Genomic DNA, 13,278 nt, shown 5'->3' with positions numbered 1-13,278 from the left:
GACAGGAACTCCAATGCAAATGTCAGTCTGGCTCAGACTATAAATAAATCCATTTCCCTATTTAAAAAAAAATAAAACAAAACTGAAATGTAGTTATGTGTGATGGTGCTTGCCTTTGATCCCAGCACTCAGGAGGCAGAGGCAGGCAGATCTCTGTGAGTTCAGGGCCAGCCTGGTCTACAGAGTAAGTCCAGGATAGCCAGTGCTCTGTCTCAAAAAAACAAAAGCAAACCAAACCAGAAACGAAAAAAATAAAAATACCAACTACCAATAAAAACACATTCACTACAATATACAGCACCAAAGAACCCCTTCCTGCACTGTCCCCCAAAGTCCAGGCCACACTCAACCCCACAGTACAGGGCAGCCAGCTGATGCCCCCTCTGCTGCCCCTCTCCCTGTCGCCTCTTTTAGACTAGGGATTAAGGCAAACTTGGTGATATACTTAAGTAGGAGGCCAAGTACTTACTCAAAACAAACCTCTGATTAGTGTGAGACGAGCCAGCAATTAGCTAACCAAAATGCATTACGCAGGCCACCACAGACAGTCTCTTAGATCTGAGCTACGTGAAATACTGAGGGGCAGCCTCAAGTGTGTTCTTTAAAATTTATTTCAGCCATCAACACTTTGCCACAAAAGCAGGAAACTACTCTGGAGCTCTGGAGGTTCAGAAGGGACAAGATGACAACACTCCCTAGGAAGCCTGCTCCCAGGTGCGCACTGCACCTTCTCCACATTCCTCGAGATGGACTGCTACTTGATGGAAATTATAGCAGTGAGGGTGACAGGTCACAGCAGCCCCTACACAGACACCGTGGCTCAGTAACTGCTTCTGGTGGATGCTGCTTTTCCGTTAAGAGTGTTTCAAGCCACACATGATGGCTCATGCTTTTACTCGGCACTCAGGAAGCAGAGGCAAATGGATCTCTGTAAGTTCAAGGCCAGTCTGGTGTACATAATGAGTTCTAGGACAGCCAAGGCTACATAGTGAGACCATCTCAAAACACACCCACATGCTTGGAGATCTCCAAGTTAACATTCCAGTGTCAGTGATAACTGGGGACATCTAATAGCTTTAACATCTAATTTTGAGTTAATTGTAGAAGAACCAATTCTCTGTTAACATTCATTTCTTCTGGGCAACACAAAAACCCCAATCAAATAGGATGAAAAGAACTGAGTAGTTCTAAGCTGTGCAACAAACTCTGGGACTGCAAAAAATAACCCAGGACTCACAATGGTGGTAATTGCGTCATCATTACCATTATTATTATTATCATTATTATTTTTTTATGTCCACTAGTGTTTTGTCTGCATGTATGTCTATGTGAGGTGTCAGATCGTAGAGGTCAGTTGTAAGCTGCCATGTGGGTGCTGGGAATTGAACCCGGTTCCTCTGGAAGAGCAGTCAGTGCGCTTAACTGCTGAGCTCTCGCTCCAGCCCCCAGGGTGGTGATTTCTAGAGAACATTCCTTCAGCATATATCTCGTCATCAGGAAGGATGCTCAACAAACACAAGCCACAGCATCAGGATCCTGTGCTGCCCATTTCCACTTCTTTTTTCTGACTTTCTTGCCTTTCTGAAAATGCCAAGTGCTAACCCAAAGGCCACTGCACACAACGCATGCTCACCACCACCACCACACAGGAGGGAATGACAAGAAAACAGGAGACAGAAGATTCCATAGCAAAGATACGATGCAAGAGCAGGCAGAGCACAGTAACACACACCTTTAATGCTAGTGCCTACGAGGTTGGGGCAGGAAGATCTCAAGTTTGAGGCCAGCTGCCTCAAACTTTACAGCCTGTCTTAACAGCCTCTCAGTAGACAAACCCTAACACCAGCTCCCGAAAGACACAGCACCTCCCTAGGATCCATGAGTGTTATATCCAGAAACATCTGGGATGAATCAAAGAACCTATGAGAGAGGGGCCCAAGGTAAACTGAGGTAAATTCCCTCAAAGCAGGACAAGAGTATAATGTGGCCAGCTGCTGAAGGCTGGAGGGAGCACACATGAAAGACAAAAACCTGGGGCTGCATAATGACACAGCACTTAAGAGAGTACTTGGAGCTCTGGCAGGGTACCCATGCTCAGTCCCCAGCACCCACATGGTGACATAAAAATAGTTGTCACTTTAGCTCCAGGACATCCAATATGCTCTTCTGGTCTCTATGGGCTATTGCACATATACAGGGTGCACATAAATTCACACAGGCACTCACATATACACATAATTTTCTAAATGAATGTTTTAAAAGTTGAAACTCCTACAGATGAAAAGCTAGACTTGAAAATGAAGTGTAGAATCCTCAAACAGAAGAACACACTGAAGAGTAGGGACCATCCTGGGCACATTGTAACTCCAAGAAAGAAGAAACTTTCTTTGGGTATCAATTTCCCCAGACCACACTGGGACTCCCTGTGAGTACCTCTCCAGCCCACTAGCCACCACTATATAGTAACATTTCTTGTGCCAGGCACACAAGATGACCACCAGAGCAACGTCACCACAGGGAGGCAGCATTTGTAAAACTCCCCTCTAAGAACGCTGAGGAATGCTACTGGAGATGCATAGGTATGAAAAGACCAACCAGAATGGTTAAGATATGTTTCAGGAGATAGTCACAAAAACCTTCATCAAAAGTATTGAAACTCAAGAAAGACAGACGGGAGTCAAATATGAAAGATAAAATGTACAAAACAAATGAGCAGGCAAACTAAAAGTTCTTGAAAGTATTTTACTTCAGGTTGAAAAATGAACAGCTTCCGTGCTGTTCATTCTAGATACACAGTATTCACGAATACAATGCTGGTCATCTGAGGAAATGTATACACACCTCAATTCTCCTTCATGCTTTTTCTTTTAGAAAGATACTGTTTACCAAAAAGAAACATCAGCAGTACAGGAAAAACTATTTTCCCAATAAATTTACGAAAACCTAAGATTCCCAATGGAATCAAGATTATCTTCCCGCTACCACCACCTTAATATAATCACATGCTTATTGGACACTAATATTCCCACCTAAGAGTACATTTACTTTCAACAATGAGGGTGATTCTGTAAAAAAACTTCAGTGTGGTAAATGTAACACAGATCTCTGCAGGTGTTAAGTGTCTGAAATAGGCAGCTAATACTGGATTTAGTATTATTTTATAAATAATTGTTCCCTTAGCAGTAAACGTAAGTCTACACATTCACGAGCCCTACAAAATAAATACTGTGATTATGCACAACATGTTATGACAAACTAGTTCCAAACAACAAAACATCAACATCTTGATAAAAATTCTCATCAGGATAAAATGTGACTCTAAAATTTAAAACAGTCAAAATAACATCACATTTAAAATCTTCCACAGTTTACACAGTACTGTGAATTTCCAGTTGTGGAACACATTTCTTTCCCATTGTAAATTAAAATATGAACATATTGAAAATTGTTAATTTCAGTGATGACACCGGTTTTGGTCTTACTTTATAGCATTATTCTCATTACAAAAAGTTGCACTAAGTGTCCATTAATGGTCTGATTGGTCTTCAGTGTTTCATAAGTGTATATAAAAGAAATCCCTAAAAGCCAACAGTACTTCACACATACATATATAAAAGAATCCCATCTCAGAAACGGCTGTACTGAACAGAGCACACACACACTGATGCTAGACGTGGGGCTTTCACCTCCAAAAGCCACTTTGATGATGAGCAAGTACAAACCATTATGTTAAATATCCCACCTGAGTCTCAGACTCAGCAGGCAAGATAACAGGATTACACATTTGCACTCATAGCTGACCACAGCCAAACGTTACAGGATGATTAAAACAAGCCAGTGTTTTACAAAGTTTTAATTAAAGACAGCACTTCCATTAAAGGAGAGGATAAAGAATGGGATGACAAGAAGTATTTGGTCTTAATAAGGCAATACAAAATCGATCCATTATCAAAGACCATTTAATTTTTAAAGATCGACAATACCAAAAGCATAAAGTGGAGTATAAGAAAATAGTTTTTTTATAAGTATGATTTAATTAAAGCTGTTTACAGTTACTCTCTCCCACAGTAGTAAGCATGAACTTAAAAAGAATGAGAGATGACACCACAAGCACATCGCACACAGGGTCAGGGGAGCCAGCATGCGAGGTCTGCGGAGCTAGAGGCCGCACTGTGACAGGAACAGCCCAGGCCCAAGGTGGCCTTGTGTTTCCTATACGGCAGAAGGGGGGAGGGGGAGAAAAGACTGCGAAGGAAACAGACACAAGTCCTGCTGCTGCCGAATGCCCAAGAAGACAGCAGCACTGCAGAGCGGGTGAGTTAGTTCTCAGAGGTGACTACAAGTTGGTCAGTGTACACACAAAGTACATAGTACGTTTTTTTTCTTTTTTTTTTTACAAAATAAAATAGACATTTGCCACCATAAAACCTTTTCTGTAAAGAGGAAAGAATTTCGCAGCAGGTCACAAGGGTTCTATGAAGTCATTTCAATGCTGAGGAAACCAAAGAGAGGAAGAGAGCTAATCACTTCCCTGCATATGAGTGAGGATGACAACTCAGATTATTCCTTGAACTAATCCTGAGAAAAAAAACTTTTACAGTTCAAACAGTAATGTTATGTAAAAAGTATTAACAAATCCACTATTACAAATATCAATTTCCTATATGGTCTTCTATATATACACACACAGTAAAATGGCAAATATTATGCAAAATTATTTTTTAAAAAAAAACATGCACAAATCACTTTCCCTCTTGGAATCTGACTTCCTATGAGATGCTCTTGTTGGCCTTCCCACCCATCTCCTTGAAACTGCTTTTTGTTCCTATCACCTACCCACACTGAGTACTATCCCCTATAACTCTGCATAAAGCCAATGAGAAATATATTTATTTTACATTCAAGCTTTAAATCTTAAAATGACCCTGTTGTAGCACATGACTTATCAAATAAGCAGCCTTTTCCCCCTTTTTGCTTGCTTTTTTGTTTTTGCAGTTGTCAGTCTTCATGATCCATTCCGTGGCGAGCTGGGAAAAAACGCAGTTGCTAAATCAACGTCTGAACAGTGTGAGGCTCCTGCCGTCCCAGGAGTCCCTGTGCAACTGTCCTGAGCACGAGATCATTGCACACAGAAGACAGTCCGTCGCACAGCGCCGACTATCTACAAAGGTCTGAGAGGGGCGCGTCCCTCTTGTGTTTCCTCTTTTTGCCATGGTAATACTGAGTATTGGATTTGCCTTGATGCTGTTTGCTTGTCATCAAGGAACCATGGCTTGTTTGAGCTGTACCTTGGAAGCCTTTGCTGGAAGAACGGAAGAGCCTTGCTGATCCATGCTGCAGAAGAAGAAAGCAGTGAGAAAAACAGCAGAGCTGTCCACTGGCAAACCTGTATATAGGGCAGCTTTCAAAACTAGAAATGGGTAGGCATGCCACTCACCACAGATCTCCCTAACCCCGACTCCAACTTGTGTGCCAACTTGAGACATTCCTACTGTAACCCTGGCCGACCTGGAGCTTACTATCTATCGTAGGGCCTCAAACTCTCAAGAGATCTGCCTGCCTCTCCTCCCAAGTGCTGGGATTAAAGAGGTGTATCACCATGCCCAGCTACCATATACTATTTTAGAGGCTAGAAAAGGAGGAATAACAGGGGTGAAGTCTCTAAAGAATAGACCACTAACTTCTCTTCCTGACAGCATGTGAACAACATGAAAGCTTCCTCAAAGATCCTACTGCTCACAGCACACGCTAAGCAGCACTACCTGAGAGGGTTTCAGACCTACGCAGCTTACAGGCAGGTCAGGGACAGTGGCTGCTCCTTTCCTGTTTCCAATGTCAGGCCCTGTGGCTTCATACTGACACCAGTCCCTTGGTCAGCCCTGTCCCTCCCTGCATCTGGTGCCCATGCTAAGGCTGTGGAAGTACAGTGGACTGGGCAAGTCAGATTACAACTTCCAGGAGGCCTTTCCCCTGGTAAAACTGAGAATAAGAGGAGAAAAAAAAAAACCCCACTTATGTCAGAGACCAGTATAAGAGTTCCCCTTGCCTAACTCATTACTCATGGCTAATTAGTAATATTATTAGGCAACTAAAAATACTTAATAAGTCAAAGCTGATGTTAATCAACTGAATCTGTCTCCAGCTACCTGACAACTGGCATAAGCAACAAGTATCAAATATAAACAAAAAACAGTTTCTAGGGATGCTGTAGACATTCCACGCCAGTGTACTTCAAAGCACAGCCACGAGGACCATTCATCAGCCTCCTCTACACTCAGCTCTATTCTCAGCCTCAACGCTCAATGTATAAACAGGCTTGGCTGGCACTACGATCTGTTAGAATGGTATCTTACAAGGAGCCTTGGGACATCTGGTTTTAGAAGCACTGTAATGCTTTGGAAGCAAATGACAAAACAGTTTGTTTTTTAACCAAGATATTTCTTTAAGTGCATGGCAGCCACTGTTCACAAGTGTGAAATTCTAACTATATGACATTTAATATACGCTAGACATTTTCTAAGTATTCTAAGTATTTTTACAATTATTAACATAATATTAGAAATTTAAAAGATATACTATTTTTGTCATCTTTTTATAGATAAGGTAGGTATATAACTAAATGCATTCTGCAGATGAGACAAATAACACACAGAAGGGTTAAATTAAATGTTCAAGGCCATACTCCCCACAGCTGATGTGCAGGAATCAAAAAACGGACTCATGCTATTAAATATGAAGTATACCATGCTGCCTCTTTATTACGTCTGCTTTTACAGGTTGTATTTCATTCTTCCAAGAACAGTATTAGGTAAGAATTAAATTTTAATTAATTAGGATAAGTTTATAGGGTTTTAAATCCATATAAACACAACTGTTATCTGATCTGTCCATATTCATCAGGACATGTTGACAAGTGTTGAGACAATACACCCTGTGAAATATTAGTTAGTTTAGTAAAGACATGAAAATGTGTGGGTCTGATGGAGCTTACAAACATAGAGAGGAGCAAAGCCCTGGGAATTTTATCAACTGTAGTATGTATGGATAGCATATTCATCTTTGTAATAAATAATGCTTTAATAAATACACTCTTTAAAACTGAAAAGAAATTCTAACTATCTGATACCAAACACTAACAATGACAAGCACAAATCCTACCCACCTGTGATTTGTTGGTGCTGTTGGGTATGTTAGTGGTTTGGGTGCTCTGCACTTTCCCAACTGCCTGTGAGGCTTCCAAGGAGACATCCTGTGAGCCTACCCGGTTGCCCGTGGGTGGACGGCAGAGCAGTTGTTTTGGGGTTTTGCATGGTGTTGCATCAGAATCCTAACACAAGTCACATGAGTTATAAAGCAATATGTTAGTAATTTTCATATTCAGAAATGCAACAATTTCATCCAAGTACTTCCTAAACAGACACATTTAGGAGCTAAAGGGGCTTTCCTTCAAATGCTGTGTGTGGGAAGGTGTGTGCACCCAAACCATGCACAGCCAGAGACCAGACAACGTTTGGTGTCTTTCTCTATCCCTCTCCACTTTATTTTTTTGAGACAAGGTCTCTCACTAAATGAGAAGCTCCTGTTTCTGCTTCCAATGCTACAGCTGCAGACACACACAGTCCTGCCTGGTTTTAAGTAGATACTGAGAATTCAAACTCAGGTCCTCTACCACAGCAGGCACTCTTCCCCACTGAATCATTTCCCCAACCCCTTCTCCAAATATCTCAAGTGGTCTATTTCACCATGGGTTTGTTTATTGCCAAGTCACTGACCACACCTAGCCAATTTGTTAACTGATCATTAATGGGCCTTCATAAGTGATGTGAGCCTTTAGAGAATAATGGACGTTACAGAACAATGGAAGACAATGATAAAGAGGGAGGTACCTAGGACCCAGGCATGGCCCAGTATCTCCAATCAAACACAAGATGACAGGTTTAAGGGCTCAATGTGAAAGTGCAGGATGACGAGGATCCCTGTCTAAACCTCATCTGGCCTCTTGGCTGCTTTATGCTGGCACACTCCATGACATATCCGAGTCGCAGGTGAACCCTTCTTTTCAAGGCAGCCTCTACCTGGGACCTCTAGCTTAGCATTCATTCCCTCTCCCAAAGTACCACTCCAGAATCCACAGACATAAGGAGATCCTGTACATGAATATTTATCACTCCATAATGATATGCCATCATTCATCAACAATGTGAAATTCTTTCCTTTGTATTTTTTCATTGTGACATGGTCTCATTTAGCCCAGGCTGACCCCCAAACTCATTATACACTGAAGGATGTCTTTAACTCTGCTCCTGATTCTCCTGCCACTACACTCCCTAGTACTGGGATCACAGGTATGCACTAAGCCTGATTTAGGAACTGCACTAAGCAGTTCCAGGGACTAAACCCAGAAAGCATGCAAGGCAAGCACTGTACCTCTAAGACCCTAATAGGACTTTTTTGCAATCACATATTAAAGTCAAATTTCAAAGAAAAGACAAACCTACCTTAAACTTTAATTACGTAGACTCAGAATTTTGACAAAGAAAATTAATATAAGATGTAATCCAACACAATGGAGACAGAAAGTAGACTAAAGGTTAGGGGAGAGGGGAGTTGGGAGAGGCAACTAAGTAATATAGGTATTTGTTTTTGTGTTTTGTTTTTTTTTTTTTTTTTTTTTTGGATGGGGGTGCTGAGACAGCATCTCTCTACATAGCCCTGGTTGAAGATCTATCATCCTCTGCCTCCCAAATGCTGGGACTGAAGGCATGTATCACCATGCCTGGCTGGAGATATCCTTCAATTAAGAGTGAAAATAGCTGTGTAACACTGAATACATTACAAACTACTAAACTGAGGTGAATACCTTTAATCCCAGCACTTGGGAGGCAGAAGCAGATGGATCTCTGAGTTGTTCTACATAATGAATTCCAGGACAAACACACACACACACACACACACACACACACACACACACACACTAGCGTTACAGGCAGTTATAAGCTGCCTGACATCATTGCTGGGAACCCTGAGAGTAATTGCTTTACTTTCTGATAAGCAAATTTTTATCAATTAACTCAATTGGGAATCTCAAAAACAAATGAAAAAACAAGCTTAAGAAAGTGAAAGAACCCTTACAAATAATACATACCATATGATCATATTTCTACAAACTGCTACACGTGACACTAACATATGATGTTGGGAGACCCTTTCACAAGGGCGCCCTCTATGGGCAACTGTTGATCCTGAGGCATCTCCTGGAGCGATGGGGACATGATCTTACTAGAGCTCTGGGTGACAAAACTTAGTGAGGACGTAACCAGGATTCCCTTTTAGACAGATATAAAGAATGTCCAAACAATCTAAGTCCAGTTAACACGGTGCACACTGAGCTGGGGTGAAGTGTGACCATACCTGCCATCTTCTTTGAAATGGATCAAAGAGTAAGATGAAACAATGGACGTACGGTTAGAAATATTAAAGTAGGTAAATGTGAACAGGGCACATAATGGCTAAAGATGTCACTAAAGACTTCCCTATATTTTGAACTGTCTTTAAAAAAAAATGCTGAGGAAAAAAGCACAAGAGTGAAAGCTACTGAAATTTTCCCTGGCTAAAAAAAAAAAAAAAAAAAAAAAGTAGCAACCCTCAGCTCTGAGCAGTTAACCCCAGAGGGAACAGGCAAGCATCCAACCATGGGTCAGCAAGTGCCATACTTACGACATCACTAGAGCTGGACTGCGTGGCGGAGGAGGAGGACACTGGACCTGATGAAGAGTTTGAAGAGTGTTTACTAAGAGATTCCGAGGCTTTACTTCTACATTTTCCAAGGGCTTCATTTTCTTCAGACAGATTATTATTACATTTATCTAACTGCTGAGTATCTACTATCAACGTAACACCATTTCCTGAAAAAGTGGCAAAAGATTGGAAAACGTTTCTTCCCATTAAATACACACAACACAGAAACAGCCTCTAAGCCCCAGCCCATCATGAAGGAAAAGGTCTTACTTACCATTGCATGACGGCTCAGGCCTATTCTGCAAGCCCCACTGTTTTGATATCCAATCTCTATAGGTGGCAACTTCATCCGTCACTCTAATTATTCTACCTAATATGCTGCATGAGTTTAAAAAAAACAAAAGAGGTGGACATTAACTTAAGAAGTACCAACCACTGTTGATGCAACAGGCTCATCTGGGCTAGACTTTTACCTCTCTGTTTCATTGTTGGGATAGTACTTTGCAATTGGCGATACAGCATGACTCAATACCACATAGGCATAATCAAAGGCCTGTTTCACCTGCATGGCTCCATAGGAACTCCTTCCAACATCATTACCTTTAAAATAAATGGATACAAAGAGAAGTAAGCCTGGCTGCTGATTAATGAGCGGCGGTGAGCCCTTATCCAGAGGAGCAAGGGCAAAAGCTATCTCCCAGGAAGAGTAATCATGAGTGGGCTGTCAGTCACTCTCTCAGCCCCTCAGTCTCTGAACCTCTGCACGGAGCTCTGGTATGGTGAGCCCATCCACTGCCTGCACACAGCTTTACTCACCAAGGATGCTATCACACAGAAAGAAACAGCTGCCTATTCTTCCCTCAGAACAAAGCCGCGCTAAACTGAAAGTAACAGGGTAAGGAAGGTGCATTTGCTTGTTCTTTGTCTACATTAGGTATAAACATATTTCTCTACATCATAAGCAAATACATATAACTTTGTCAAAGTACAGAAGAAATTTGCCTTCCATTCACTTTCAAGCCACTCCCAAAGCTAGAAAAGTCCAGGAGAGCTATACAACACTAGAAAGAAGCAGAGTATAAGTGAGCCCATGCTCACCACTGTCTGAGGACCCCCAGCTTACCTCCTTAAAGCCCTGCTGACAACTGCCTGAAATAACAGCCCCCAGGGAGAGAGATGCCTACAAACCCACCCCAAAGTGGATTCCTCTTCTACTTGGCTTTAAAAGGGTCAAGTAGGTTCTAGTCCCAACCTATCTGAAAGTCTGCTGTTTGTTTGGTTTTTTGTTTGTTTGTTTGGTTGGTTGGTTTTTTTCTGGGGTGTGTGTCTGTTTAAACGGAAGAGTATTTCAAGTAAGCGTGCTTACTCCTTGTTCATCTGAGCAGAGTAGTGCACCGGGGGATGATGACTCCCCCTCTGAAGCCCAAACGTGAACTAATCTCAGTACCTGGCTGTAAAGGGTCTTCGATATAAAGCATTGATGGCCGGTAGCCGTCAAGCATATTTTTCTGTACTTCATCTTTGGCCACATAGGAACCACCATCCTTTATCCGGATACCAGTCTTTAAGTAATTGAAGTGCCGTCCATATAATTCAAAAAACTCTATTAAGAGAACACCATAGTTTGTATTGGGGATGCAAGCATCTTCCCTGGGATGTAACTAAAACAGAAAAAAAGAAAGTATTTTAGATTTTCTCTGTTGTGAAGGTGGGGATATAGGTGAGATCCTAACCTCTATGAGCACTATATTATTATCACGATTCTGGTTTACAATACCAGCAGCTATGCTGCTGCCACAGAAACCATGAAATGCCCTATGGGTACAGACCTGGCAGGTAAGGCTGGGTAAACCACATCAGGGAATTTACCTGACTCAGCAGCCTGAATATTAGCAACCATTGCCAAACAGGCAAAACTAAGACTCTTACCAGAATAACATGTTTCAATTATAGCTGAAATTACATGGCTAATTGCTTTAAATGTATTCTTATTTTTGGTGTGTGTTTGTACACATGCGTATCAAAGAGAATAGTTGATGAGATGTGTCTTCCTAAATCACTTTCCACAATACCTGTTCATGTATATATTTATTTTGGTTTTGACAGGGTCTCATTATGTAATTCTGGCTGTCCTGGAACTCACTATGTAGACCAGGCTGGCTTTGAACTCATAGAGATCTGCCAGGCACTATACCTATTATTTTGGGTAACAGTGCTAGGGAATCAGACCCAGCCTTTATGCACTACAGGCTTGTGTACCAGCATTGAGTCATCTCCCTTTTATTTATTTACCTATTTACCTATTTATTTATTTATTTATTTATTTATTCATTCATTCATTCATTTATTTATTTTTGGTTTTTCAAGGCAGGGTTTCTCTGTGTGGCTTTGGCTGTCCTGGACCAGTCTGGCCTTGACCTCGCAGAGATCTGCCTGCCGCTGCCTCTCTGAGTGCTGGGATTAAAGGCGTGTGCCACTGTTCCTGGCCACTAATTTTTTCTACTTTGCTTTTTGAAAGAGGGTCTGACACTGAACCTGGAGGTCACCTATTGGCCTAGACTGGCTGGCCAGCAAGCCCCAGAGATCCTCTTGAATCTGCCTCTCCAGGGCCAGGATTATAGGCACTTGTTGCTACATCCAGCTGTTTTTGTGGGCTGTAGGGATCCAAACTTAGGTCCTCATGTTTGCACGGCAGGTACTTTACTTTACTAACTGAGCCACCTCCCAGCCCCTTTGTGCACCACTGTGCGTGTGTGCTGTGTATGTATATACATTCATGTTCAAATGCTGCATGTACTTGCATGTGCACGTCTAGGTGTAGGTGCATGTGGGGCTCAAAGGTCTGATGCTGACACCAGCTGTCTTCCTGAATCACTTTCCATCTGATATTCTGAAATACGGTCTTTCACCTACTGAAAAGTCTCATTGTCTCTCTTAACAACTTTTAAGTACTAATTTGCTAAATTATACAAAGGTACCCAGTTTAAAGAGAAACATTTTTAAAAATCTTGATTTAAAATTTTCTCCCCAAATGTCTCTGCAAATAGTTAATCTTTTTTTTTTTAGTGTACACTGGTATAGCACACCCATACAACTTACCTGAAGGAAACTGACTGCCATTAAAAAGAGACTATAAGAACCAATTCCACCTGTAAATACTTCATTAAGGTCCCTCTGTAATAAGAATTGTTTCAATACTAAAACCAAGTATGGCAATACAGGATATTTCTGAAAGAGAAATGAAATTACATTTTCAATGAATTCCTATATTGTAATAGCCCAATGCATCATCAGGGGCATAAGTTGGTCCTTATATTACAAAATTTGGTAGATATATGTAATATATTCAATTTTCAAAGTAATCTTTCTATGTAATGAAAGGCTTTCTTCTCATGATGAACACATGCTCTCTGGACAGACACACTAACCATCTAACCACATGACAATGATCACAGAACAGTCTCTTGTAAAAAGACAACAAATATCACAAAGGCCAAAGTCCCTCAACATTCAAGGCACTAATCCAGCAGGAAATGCAAG

At 41.4% G+C, this 13,278-nt stretch overlaps 1 protein-coding gene across 4 annotated transcripts in view; it reads right to left on the bottom strand.

The window, feature by feature from the left end:
• Nucleotides 1-2,722: 2,722 nt before the first annotated feature.
• Nucleotides 2,723-13,278, bottom strand: part of Tent4b (terminal nucleotidyltransferase 4B) — a 56,782-nt gene continuing 46,226 nt past the window's right edge. For 3 of the 4 annotated variants that reach the window (XM_055621210.1, XM_055621207.1, XM_055621206.1), the window contains 7 exons: nucleotides 12,838-12,966; nucleotides 11,186-11,399; nucleotides 10,212-10,338; nucleotides 10,013-10,116; nucleotides 9,718-9,905; nucleotides 7,163-7,327; nucleotides 2,723-5,334 (listed from right to left, as the gene is read on the bottom strand). In XM_055621210.1, coding sequence (XP_055477185.1) covers nucleotides 5,158-5,334; nucleotides 7,163-7,327; nucleotides 9,718-9,905; nucleotides 10,013-10,116; nucleotides 10,212-10,338; nucleotides 11,186-11,399; nucleotides 12,838-12,966 — 1,104 coding nt within the window. In that variant the 3' untranslated portion in view covers nucleotides 2,723-5,157. The remainder of the gene's footprint in view (nucleotides 5,335-7,162; nucleotides 7,328-9,717; nucleotides 9,906-10,012; nucleotides 10,117-10,211; nucleotides 10,339-11,185; nucleotides 11,400-12,837; nucleotides 12,967-13,278) is intronic. The other variant, XM_055621208.1, reaches the window with a different exon arrangement.

Source organism: Psammomys obesus, unplaced genomic scaffold (assembly GCF_907164565.1).
Source record: "Psammomys obesus unplaced genomic scaffold, mPsaObe1.curated_primary_1811, whole genome shotgun sequence".
NCBI classification, from domain to species: domain Eukaryota; kingdom Metazoa; phylum Chordata; class Mammalia; order Rodentia; family Muridae; genus Psammomys; species Psammomys obesus.
Note: the sequence above shows the minus strand (reverse complement) of the source record. Positions and strands in the feature narration are given on the sequence as shown.